This window comes from Cariama cristata, unplaced genomic scaffold (genome assembly GCF_000690535.1).
Source record: "Cariama cristata isolate BGI_N322 unplaced genomic scaffold, ASM69053v1 scaffold25202, whole genome shotgun sequence".
NCBI classification, from domain to species: domain Eukaryota; kingdom Metazoa; phylum Chordata; class Aves; order Cariamiformes; family Cariamidae; genus Cariama; species Cariama cristata.
The window spans coordinates 5,182-17,880 of NW_009603620.1; the positions used below are offsets into that span (position 1 = coordinate 5,182).

At 48.1% G+C, this 12,699-nt stretch overlaps 1 protein-coding gene across 1 annotated transcript in view; it reads right to left on the minus strand.

Moving 5' to 3' along the window:
* Positions 1-371: 371 nt before the first annotated feature.
* The window catches only part of FAM76A (family with sequence similarity 76, member A), a gene marked incomplete at its 5' end in the record, with an annotated part of 13,352 nt that continues 1,024 nt past the window's right edge, over positions 372-12,699 (minus strand). The window contains 6 exons of the mRNA XM_009695277.1: positions 372-1,020; positions 3,804-3,905; positions 4,372-4,507; positions 10,357-10,443; positions 10,994-11,151; positions 12,037-12,189. Of these exons, the coding sequence (XP_009693579.1) occupies positions 934-1,020; positions 3,804-3,905; positions 4,372-4,507; positions 10,357-10,443; positions 10,994-11,151; positions 12,037-12,189 (723 nt within the window). The remainder of the gene's footprint in view (positions 1,021-3,803; positions 3,906-4,371; positions 4,508-10,356; positions 10,444-10,993; positions 11,152-12,036; positions 12,190-12,699) is intronic.

A 12,699-nucleotide genomic window follows, 5' to 3' on the forward strand; every position in this document is an offset into this window, starting at 1 on the left:
CTGGAAGGGAGCTATGGGGCAGGGAAAGGGGGAGAAGAGGGAGAGCTCAACCCAGGGACTGAGGGGAGCAGAGGGAACGTCCAAGCCTTGAACTCTCCCTCGTGTAAAGAAATGGCGTAAGAGACACTTGATCACATCAAGCTGCAGAAGTCATCAAAGCCCCAAAGGTCACCAAGTAACCAGGACACTGGGGTGGGGGGGATATGGGGTGGGTTTGGGTCTGTATTGTTACACTCTGGCTCCCAACCCAAAAGCTATCATAACAAAACAAGAAAACACAAAACCAGGCAGTTTGGTTTGCCAAGTTGACATAGAAAAGAAGAAAAAAAGAAAAAACAAAACAAAACAAAAAACTTCCAAGATAAATACATAGCCCCCATTTTGGAAGCATCTTCAAAAAGCTGGATCAACCGTTCTCAGCAGTGGCACAACCTTCCAGTAACATCTGTTGGGCTGGTGATTTATCAGCTTCCTTTTGAAGAGGGAACAGTTCAAGAAAAATCAAGCTCCCACCACACGCAGCTCCTGTCTTATCTGCGTAAGAACTGGCCACGGCTATTGCCTCACAGCAGCAGGCTGGGAACCAGCGAGAAGTCTCTAACGCAGCAGGTTCCCGTTTGCTAAAAGAAAGGGTTGGCAGTGGTAGTAACTGGTTAGGAAAAGACGACTTCCAGAAAGCAGTACTTCAGGGGTGGGAGGGAAATTTAGGATGGCTAGGACCTCTCCCCGTGGATCACCGTGATACAGACCGGTATTCAACAGAGATCAAAACCAGACACACTCAAGCATGCTGTCAAAAGGCAACACACACCAGGCGTTTCCATCGAGTCCACGGCAGTGGGATAGTGACAACACTGAGGTTTTGGCTTCCAGCGATCAGGCAGGTCTCCTAGACTCCTTGGCTAATAAAGCTCCCAGATTGGGGGTTTGGTTTTAAGGGGAGGTTATTGCTCCCGACTTCTCAGGCTTTTTGCCCTTCGATAGGGCAGCTGCTTGCTTCAGGAGTTCTCTGTTCTTGGCCTGGAAACACAGTGAAAATGGGTATTTAATGGCACGCATCATCATTAGTTCTTGGGATCCTAGGGTTGCCTGGACAGAAGCTGCCGGCATCCTGCGCGCAGATGAAAAAGGAGGTAGACGTTGCTGCGCGGCATCACAGCACGAGCTCAAGTCCGGCATCTCATCCCTAACCACCTAGAATGGGCTCTTCTTCTCATCCCTTCCCCCTCGCCGTAACCGAGAAGTGGGCTGAAAGTTAACAGCTTCCACGGTGAAAGGTGACAAACGCGCAACTCGCATTTAAACCAGCCAAGGACACGCACTGAGGTCAGCTTTCCTTCCTTCCCCTTCCACCAGCCACCGTGCTTTGACAGCACAAGACACAGTGGAATAAAACTCTGGTGACTCAAGCCCCCATCCTAATTCTTGTTTTAGTGAATTGAAGGCCAGCTTTCCCTATCTCACACTCTCACTTCTATCAAAAAAGCAGGGTGGAGCAGCTCACTCATCTCCAGCTTTGCTTCACCTGCCGTTTCTTCACACGCCACCAACATTTTACCAGGATTCAGCTCTGTACTGACCCCACATCCCTACTAGGAGCTTTCCAAACCCATCAGAGCACCAACACGTAGCAACGTACAGTCTCTCTGGTTTGCACCAAATTAAAAATCATGGCAACTTATGAACCAGCTCCCTAGCCCCTTTCACCAAACTTCTGAGCTCACTCTCCTCCAGTCTATGAAGTAAATCATGCTATAGCTGTAGGATAACGGGTAAAACCCGTGTGAAGCCAGGTACAGCTCTTCGGCATTAGTTTCCAGTGAATGAATGAATATGCAAAGGGTTATTAGAGGAGTTAAACCCTCTGCTCCAGTGCTGCACGTGGTAAAGCAGCTTCTTTTGCCTCCTGCAGACTGGAAGAATACAGGAACTCCTGCTTCCCCCCCATGTAAAGACAAAGACAAAATAATAAAAAACCAAAAGCATGTTCAAAAAGTGAATCATATGAAGACTTCAAGGCACCTACAATACACCAAGAGGATTTGAACTTTTATTTTGGAATTAGTGAAGAAAGTTTCCAGAGCCTCAGTCAATACCAGCTGAAGTAAAACATTCGGACACCAGAGAGAACGAGTTCAGGGCAGTCCCCGTCCGAGCTACGTAGGGCATGGCACAGACATGCAAACCCCTCTCCACCCAGGAGAGGCACGTGGCTGCGGGCAAACCTGCTCGTGGGTTTGATGTTTCCTCTTTCTTTTCAGAATTGAGCGAGTTTAAGGCTGTTGGAAAGCATCTGACAGCTTCCAAGGCAGACATCCTCTTTGAGCTACAGCAAAGGCAGCAGCAGGGTGTACTGTTCCCACGCACACCCAGCAACCAGCGTGCCCTGCCTTGGGGAAACCACTGGAAGCAGGGGGGGGGTCACCTCCCACTCAGCCCTCGACCTCACGGCCAAGGCTTTCAAGGCAAACAAAAAGTGGTCGGTTGCGCTAACAGAAAATTGAGATCTGGAGTAAGAACCAACTCATTCTTTGCAGGCCACCCCAAGCTACGAGATAGAAACAGCTCTGGGCTGACACAGGCAGCGCAGGATCAATAAAGCAGAACAGAGACAGAAGGCTCTGGTTCTTCCCAGTCCCTCAAATACAAACCATCAGTGCCTCTCAGCTCACGAGGAGCGGGGAACCACATCCAGCCCTCTGCACACCACACACAGATATTCCAACCTTCAGACAGGCTTGCAGTGCTTAAGAACCTGCACTGTGAAGGGGATCTCACAGGCACCAGCTTTCTGACAGCGGCTGTAGTCTCCAAAACCTGTCCGCCCCTCTGATAGTTAACTTGGGTGTGTGCTGGTGGAGGAAGGGCTGTTTTCCCAGGGGGAATATAAGCCTTTTGTCTTATCCCCTCCCATTTCTCATTGCGAGGGCTTTAGATCATTATATACCCCGGAGTAATTAAAGGGTGCAAAGTTCATTTCTGTGTCTGATTTCTTCCCTGTAACCAGTTCCCCTTTGACCTGATCTCTTCGGATAGTTAACTTGGGTGTGTGCTGGTGGAGGAAGGGCTGTTTTCCCAGGGGGAATATAAGCCTTTTGTCTTATCCCCTCCCATTTCTCATTGCGAGGGCTTTAGATCATTATATACCCCGGAGTAATTAAAGGGTGCAAAGTTCATTTCTGTGTCTGATTTCTTCCCTGTAACCAGTTCCCCTTTGACCTGATCTCTTCGGTGGCTCAGAGGATATTCATGTCGATAGTCTGCCTCGTGTCTCCATGGCCATGACAAGAAATCCTGCTCTCCCTGTTCCCTCGAGCTCAGGGACTTCTTTATTTGGACTACAGAGATACAGTGCTAAAGGAACTGCCAATTGTTTCTTAAGCTTTCTTCTCTCTGGTTAACTGGTGACATAAATCACAGTAAGAGCTATGCGCTGCAGGGAGCTGACAAAGGTTCTGCAGCCTGGAAAAACAGGTTCAAACCTGATTTTGGCAATAGGTAAAATAAGTTTGATGGCTCCTGTCTAGTCCATAGGGGACACAACACAGCACTTTACAATACAGTTAAGTCTGAGCCCGAGTACAGAGCAGCAAGGAGGATATAAATAGGGGTTAGGACACGCTGCAGCCTGGTAGAGAACCAGGGAAGGGTTTGCCTGGCAGAGCAGAGAGGCTGTAGGACAGGGCTGAGAGGCGTTAGCAGAGCTGTGTGCGCAGAAGCTCACAGGGTGTTCTGATCAGGAGTGTCCTTGGTCACTCCTGGGTACAGCACAGCTCAGCAAATTAAAACAAAAATGCTGTCACCTGTAACTGCTCCATGACCTCCTTGTGTGTCTTCTCCATTTGGTTCATCTTTGCCCTCATCTGCGACTCCTGGTACTGCAGGTCAGCTTTCAGCTCTGTGATCTGCAGATAAACCAGGAAGGAGCAAGTGAGCTGGAAGAAGAAATTAATGCCTTCACCCCAGACACAGCCTGCCACAGAAAATGCCTCTGCAGAAATTGTGTGAGACTGGATGAGTTCAGAAACATGCTGGGGTGGGCTGGGGGAGCGCAACGAGACCAGAACCGTATCACAGAGCGGCACAGAGAAGCAGGAGCGGCCAGGACTGTCCTTCTGCAAGGAGCAGCATGTTTTTTCCTGAGTCTTGCCTCTACACGGAGGTCTCCGAGACACTGGTCAGAAAATGACCTTTATGAAATGAGATCTCCTGGGCGGGACCAGAAAGCCTCTTTAACTTTGGAAAGGAGGCAGCCTGGAAACAGCCAGGAACTCTCTTGCTCACTCCAAGATAAAAAGCCAGACTCTGCTGGAGTGTGATCTGTGTGAACATGTCAGCATGCTGCGGGGGAAAGCAAGCCAAGGGCTGTACCTTCTTCTCCTTCTCCAAAATCATCTGATCTTTCTGGTGCAGCATCTTTTTTAAAGTAGCCACTTCCTCCTTCAGCTGGGCGATGATAACAAAGTGGTCAGTGCCAGGAGAGTCCAGGGCAAGGTCCGGAGAAAAACTGCAGCAAAGAACAGGGAAAGACGCTCATCACCGCCCCTTCTCTTCACTGAGGCAGGGCAACTCCCACAGATGGCACTCGAAGGAGAATGGGAACCATTTCATGACACACGTTGTGTCCTCCAAACACTCCTTGAATGCAGGTGTAACCTGTATCCCTGCCCTGGATGCCACACGGAATTTGGGAAACACATGGTAGGACAGGCAACAGGGATTACGTGTGATGTATCAAGTTGTATTATTGCACAATCAGCAGGGACATGGGACTGCTATGGGTGACCATCGGCCAGCATCTGCAGCAACCATTCAGACAGTAAGGATCCTTTTTCAAACCAAAGAGCTGAGGACAGCAATCAGAGAGCTAACGAAACTTTATGCAACCACTTAGGAACTCGCTTTGCTCACAGGCAGTCCTTGGACGTACAGCAAAACTTTTCACTAAATGTAAACAAACATTCTGGCAAGGAGGCAACATGAAAGGGAAACAAATAACCTCCAAGTTAAACAAACAAAGCAAAGGGAAACACCTAGATTAAAGTCAGCACTCTCCTCAGCAGGGAAAAGGGGTAAAGAAACATGCTGGACTTTTGTATTTTGATTCACTATGCTAAAACAATTTAGGAAGAAGCTTCATTACCACTCCAGAGCAGGAAAGACTCTCCAGGAAGACAGAGAAATAGCTGAGCACACCACTTGTATGCCACCAGGTACCCTAAACCTAAGCAACCAGCTGAAAACTTATCTGGACCTGAGGCGCTCTCCTGCACCGGTAATTCATAAATCTCCCTACGAGACACCCAGTGTCTGGGCAGCCACGCACAGTCTTGCACTACACGAATATTTCAGATCATAAGATACGATAAACTGCAGCCACAGGCCCAGAGAGCTCACCTGATCTTTGCCTGCCTTCTGTTCCTTACCGCTGTAATGGTAAGCCTGATTTTTATCTCTTGGTGCTAAAAGGGCAGCACACTCCCAGCCGCACACACCTGAAATTGCTGTATAAAAATTTAACAGTAATAAGACAACAAAGCTTGACTTAGAAGATTACTTCAAGTCCAGCCGTTATCAGACAGCACGGCCGCTATAAAGATAAAGAGTCAGGGTTACCTGAAGCCTGACATTTTTTGAAAGCCTCCAGAGCAGGTCAACACATATCCCAAAGCCTGCACTCAGCGCTAAAGCTGGGAGCTGCAGCAGACTGGGGATGGCATGGTCTGAACCCGACCTGCTGCCTCTCTTCTGTACACCGAGGCAGAGAGTACCCGCAGCTCACCCCACACGGGGGTCTCCTCTAATGCCTGGAAATAATCCATTTTCTAATTAAAAGCACAGTCTGCATTAATTGGACTGGTTAGCAAGGACGTGGCAGAAGAAAAGGCTCTTTTCCACCACTGTGCTGGGGACCAACAGCGGGAAACTACGGAGGGACAGCTTCACAGATCTGAAAGTCACAGGATAGCCCTGCGGCACGGGAAGAGAAACCTTGGCAAAGGAAAACTCAGAACTGAGGGTCTGTAGGAGACAGCCCACAGTGGAACAGTCTTGCACAGTTAAAACATGCTGACAGCAGAGCCCCCACCACAAGATGTGGCAGGTCTCTGGGTACACTGGATCTAGCACTGCGCCTGTCATGCTGGGCAGCTCTGGAGTGCAGAAGAAGTCCACACGCACACGCTAGCAGAGAATACCTCCATTTTAAAACTGTTCCCGAGTACAGTTTCCCCAAGTGGAGGCTGTGCAAGATGATGGTGGGTGCTCCAGCACCTTTCTGTGTGCAAGCATGTTACTAACAGTAGGTTTAATTTCCCACTCAGTGCAAATATGCTGGGGAGGAGAGAAAGAAAGAAAGAAAGAAAAAAAAAAAGCAGCCTCCACAGAGAAAAAAAGGCTTCCTCACTGATTCCCTCTGGCTAAATACAAACTCTTGCTTACACCATGCCTTTGCCCAGGCAAGCTTCCCTCCTGCCGTGTCCTGGGGTGATCAACAGAGCCGGGAGATGCTCAAGTTTCCCTGAGGAGCTCCGGCAGGAAAAATTCCCTCCCTGGCAGCTCCTGTTGCAGAGCACACTGTGGAGCCGGGAAGGTGAGAGCCGGCCCTGCCACCCAGCGGGGAGAAGGGACAGCCAGGAGGGCCACCAGCTTCCACAGAGCCGCACTCCCACTCCACAGCTGCGGGCAGAACCCAGTACCCGACCCCAGGGCTTCGAGGGTCTGCTCTTGCCCCAGGGGTCGGACCCACAAGTGGGTAACGGTGGGCTCAGAGTGTCCAGGTATCCCCTCCCATCAAGTACGTGAGCACAGGCAGGTATTTTCCTGTCCAGTTGCTGCAAAATGCACTCTCAAATGTGTCAAGGTGCTAATTAAAGAAGTAGCTTCTTCCCCCCCCCCCTTTTTTTTTTTTCCCAAAAGACTGACAAGTTAGTAATGAAAGGTTTCTCTGTCTTTAACCTTGCATTAAGGAAGCAGTCTGAGACTCCAAAATTAGAAGGAAAATTGCCAAACACAAGACACTCCATTCCTTTAACAAACAGATTAAGAATTAAAACCATCAACCAAACAAAAGAAAAAGGCTTTTCCCTCACAAATAAACTCCATACCCAGGATCCCAGCCTCTCAGAATAGGTCAGGGGGACATGCACTCTCCATGTTCAAACAGTCTAAAATGCATGCCTCTAATTCAAGTGAATTGATGAGCTCCCATTGCTTTCAGTGGAGACAGAGGAAAAAACATGGAACGCTTCCAAAGACACCTGCCTCTCTCTATTGAGTGGAAAAGAAACAAAAATGACTGCCTTAAACTCCACACCTGTTAAATGGCTGAAATTAGGCAAAACACATGCCAAGCTTAAAGATTTTGCTATTCAAGTCAGGCTAGCGTAAAGAGGCACAGACCAGGCTGACTGACCAGCATCCAAGTTTCATCTTAGACAAAAATATCCCCCATGCACAAATATCCATTTTGCTATTCAAGTCAGGCTAGCGTAAAGAAGCACAGACCAGGCTGACTGAACCAGCAACCAAGTTTCATCTTAGACAAAAATATCCCCCATGCACAAATATCCATCCAGGCCAACAGGAACCAGCATCTGAACTCGCGCTTCCTCTAACACCATCAAAAGCAGGCGCCGTTCAGCCCAAGTCTCTGTGCTTTAAGCGTATGCCAGGACTTTCCTACGCAAACGAGAATCTTTTTACTAAATGAACTTTGTTGCTCAGCATCCTCCGGCATCGCTGCCCTCCCCCAGCCAGCTCAGTCAGTAGCGCTTGTCACTGCCTGGTGTTAAAAGCACAATTTAGCACCTTGTCTATAGTCACAGGAGAAGAGACTGCAGCGTGTTCATCTGCAGAGCCTGTAACATAAAACCACGTTTGCACAAGATGATGGGGATCCCAAGCACTGCCCGAATCAGGACCAGCACAGCACCAGAGGCTGGAGGTGAGGCCAGGGTGCTCACATATGCAGGGGCAGCCCAGGACTGGTAGGAGAGGAGGATTAGTAGGGCAAGATCTGCTGCAAGATGTGCTGAGAACCACTGCGGGGAAAAGCTACTCCTTGTGCAGCAGGGCCACTGCTGTTAGCTCCTCCCAGAGCTCACCCAGAACAAACCATTCAATGCCACTCATTAAATGGCCATTGGAAATCGCTCAGTCCCCGTATCACAGTCATTGGGAGCAACATCCACTCCGAAATATGTAAACAAAAACATACAGAGGGAATTCAGTAAGGCACGGTAAAGGAATTCCTAGTGTATCCAAAAAGGAGCAACAATTTCAGATAAGCTGGACCCTGTTGGAGGTGTTGCCAAAGTCAACTGAGCTCAATTATGCCCATTTTTCACCCAGCTGAAGGCTGCATCAGCAGTTTGGTTGGAGCCAAGACACACTGTACGAAAGTCGCGGCTGTGCTGGTTGTGTATCACCCCACTCCAGACTGTGCTGCTGCTGAAAACATCCTTGTGCTGCAGCAGACCCTAACTCTGCACTCGGGCTGTGACCCAGACTCCAGGGGGGACAATCTTACAGAACATGGTGCAAGAGGGAAGGGTTTTGAGGGGTTCATCCTCACAAAAAAACCCCAGCAACTTCAAAAACACACTTAATGAACATCGTTATTATTCCACTCAAGAAACACAGCCATGCGTCTATTTAAGGCAGCTGCAGCTTGCCTTTTCTGCAGCTTGCCTTTTCTACAGCATGCTGCTGGAGCTCTTCAGTAGTTACTAAAATTACAGAGTTTGTTACTGGGATTTATCAAAAAAAAGTCTGTGGCAAGGACCACAGCCTTGGCAGGAGCCAGACTGACAACATCTGACACAAGAGTAAAATGAAGGCATTTGATTCCTCTAATACATGCTCCTGTTTTGCAAACGAATGGCTGAGCAATTGATGGCCAGAGCATGGGACCTTTTCCTTCCTGGATATTTTCAAGCCAAGAGGGGTATTACAATGAGTTGTTAGGTCTCAGCCCAGGCTTTAGTGAGCAGATAAAAATACCTGGTGCTGTCCTACAGCCCAGACAGCAGCCACCTCTCTAGAGGAAAAGCTGCAGCAGCACTGATGGGTTGCACCAGTTCTACCACGGACCTGTCTCCAGTCTCTCCTCCAGCTCCACCAGCACTGAAGGCACGCAGATGAATTCTCTGACCACTCCGCACTCAGCCACAGCTCCCAAGCCACAGTTAATCCTTAAATTTTTCCAATTTTTAACTGAAAACACTGTTCAGATGATAAACGGTCTCGTAGACTACTCTGTGGAAACTACTGCCCTATAAAATTATTTAAGTTCTATTTCCCAGCATAGCATTTCACATATTACCAACACTGACAAGGTGTCAATAGTATCTATAAGAGCGATGCAATCTGTGATCTCAAAGAAAAGACATACAAGGCAGGTAGGGATTAATTAATTACCAGTGGCTTTAACAGACCCTTTGGTACTAACAAGCCTACGCTCTGATCCGTGTTGCCAATTCACTGCTGTTTGGAAAGAGATCCATCGAGAGGGACAGTTTCCGTGTATGAGGCAGTTCCCAGGGAGGGAGGGCAACGGGGGAGAAAACAACAGGTGATCTCACTTCAGGATGTCAGTGCCTTGAGAAACAGGACAATGGTGGGCACCGAGACTCTGTTGGGAAGCAGCCCACTGCGCCAACGTGGACGGGGCACTCTGGATAGGGGGACAAAGCATCTCGGGAGAGGAAGGAACGCTGAGAATCAGAGAGGAAAGGCAGGAATGAAAATATGCATGTACAAGACTGTAAAAACTAAAAATCCATCTCAATCTCCTGTTTCTGCTAGTGACTCCCATTCTGCTGCACATGCAGCCAGCGTCAAGATAATCCAGCACAAACTGTGACAGCAGAATGGGATCGGATGCTTTTAAGCAAAGCTTTGTGATTGCTTATCCCTCCCCCAGAAGGCAAGAGGGGAAATGGGAGGTGGGTTTTGATCCTCTCCTCTGAGGCTGTCTCCCTGCAGATCAGTCTGATCGCCCCAAAAAGCACAAAATCTGCGCAGCCAACAGCCCCCCTCTCCGTGTAACTGCAGAGAGAGGATAAAGCTGATCTGGCTGCAGTTTTTCTCTTGGGAAGCTCAGCCAACAAGCAGCTTCTATTCTAGCAGGTACAGGTGCTAGGTGTATTCTTTTCCTCCTCAAACCTATGTTTAAATGACGAATAACACTGGCGTGCCAGGTTCTGGAAAGCTGCTCATGCAGCCCCTCGAGGTCCCAAAGTCCGAGATCCTGCTCTAGCATCAGAGCTTCCTGCTACTCGCACAGAGCTCTGTCTTATATAAACTTAGCAAACAAGACTGCCCACCCACAATTTCCCCATGTAACAGGCTCACCTGTCACCATTTGCAGATATGGCATCAAACTTGGCTTTCTTCTTTGGGATTTCATTCTGAATAGAAGAGGTGGATAAGGTTTTCTGGCTAGAAAAACAAGGAAATTGTATGTCAGAACCTGAATGACTTGCAGTCTAAGACAGAGAAGCAGATAAATATTCCCACCCACTTTGAACCTATTGAAGCAATATTTCCTAGCGCAAGAAAGAATGATAAAAAATTCATTCCTTGAAGGGTAGCTGGAGACTAAAAATAAACAGAAACAAACAATGCGTCAGATCAGTACGTAGGTGAAGAACTCATGCTTAAAATCTACATTTCAATCATTACATTTTACAAATGCAATTTAGCTTTAATTGTGTACAAGTTCAGTAAGTTGAATCACTAAGAAGCACTGTTGGGGACTACGCGTCTACTCCAGCACAGCAAGGTTTGCAAACTAGCAAAGCCTGACTTAGCCAGCTTCTCCTGAACAACAGACAACTGCCAAAACCCATCACCAAGGTACCGAGCTCCTGGGCACTTCTCCCAGTTCCTTTAGGAAGCACACCAAAGAACGTGGAGCAGCCAGGCACCCTCTTTGCTCATCCCAGAGGCAAGCTCACCCTGCATGATAACAAAAGCCCGTGCAGGTTACCTGTTATAGTGGCTGCCACTGCTGAGCCTACTGTACTGTTCCTTCTCTTGCAGGCTTGCCCGGGAAGAGCTGCTCAGGTGTTTGCACTGCTCTTTGGTCTTCTGTAGGACTCGTTTATAGGATAATGTGCATAACCAGCATAGCAGCTTTCCATCCACCTGGAAGGCGAGAGAGAAAGAGAAGGGGAGAAGTTTTGGTCTTGCTTCCTGCCCACAAACCAAACACAGAGAAGACAAGAAGCACCTTCAGGCTTAAGATCACATATGAACAAGCAGCGACTCAAAAAGGATTCTTTGAGTGCCTGGAAAGGGTAAGAAGTGCATCTGGCATGGCTGGTGCAGCGTAGACAGTACTCATCAATAGCAGCTTATCTATCGTAACTACAGTCTCTGCCAAGCTTTGCTTACAGACTGCCTTATAGAACCTGTTCACCAATACAGGCTAACTCTCGTGGGATTTCGGTCAAAGCAATGCCAAGGAATGGTACATCCCTGGAGACCAAAACAGCAAGGGTGTCTGCTCGAGGAGGCTCAGCAGGGGGACAGGGATTATCAGTGCAGCATCCCAAATGAACACTAGATGTTTATAGCCTGCAGGAAGCAGGCCTTAGAAATACACAGTGTTCCTGCTCCTAAGGAGCACCGATGTTCTTAAGCAAAGGGTGTGCAGAAGCCATGGAATGGGATTCCTGGTGGAAGTATGACACTTCCCACTCCTCAGGCTACGGCACAAATGTCATTCCTCATCCCTCTCCCTGAGCAGGCACCTCACATTTCACTCGGAGGCCCCTTCTCCTTTGCCAGCCCCCCTGCCCTTAGGCCAAATTCAAGAGACTTTTCTCAGTAGATCTGGCAGAGGAGCAGAGGGGCTCAAAGATGAAACAGCTCCAAAGCGCAGCTCCCACAGCAAAGCTCAACTCCAGAAAAATAGTTTACAACCAAGAGACACCCCCTTTTGAAATGCTAGAGAATACGTGAAGGAGACGGACAATCGCTGTGATCAGCCCTTTTACCTTTTTGGTCTCATTTTACAGAGATACTGACCTTCTTTCTATCGTCCTTCCGGTCAAACGCACATTGCTGCTTGCACTGCTCGCAGGAGTGTGGAGGTCCGTACTTCTTTTCAGAGTTTGTGCAACGCTGGCACTTGTTTCCAATAAATGCTGCTATAATGTTGCAGTACTGGCAGGGTTTTGGCTTTAAGAAACAAGAATAACTGATACAGCAATGCCTTCTAATTACATTAATACATTGCTCTTTCCCCTTCTCCCCATCACATCAAAACTTGTATTTCCTCGTTCCAAGCTAAGTATAACGCTGATCCAGGAGACATAACTACATTTGGACCCCTGGTCTCCAGCTAAGTTTATTTAGCCATGGCACCTAGACCATTTATCAAGTGCTATGAAATCTTTGTAAAACGTATAACACCAAAACAGAAACAATCAAAATCTCTTTTTCAGTTTCAGACAAGCAGGAAAGAAAGATTTATCACTGATTCCTGCAGCAATCTTGGTTTGTGTAAGCGTGCTCTTGTTTCTATTGGATATCAAATAGTTCATTTCCTGGCCTCAAATGATGCAGAGCTGCTCTTTTCCGTACTGAAAGAAGAGAAAAGGTAAAAGCTTCACGCTTGAGGGACCCACATATTATTGATCAGTCATGCTATTACAACAGAGCCAGTCCATAAACTGCTCTGGGATTCAG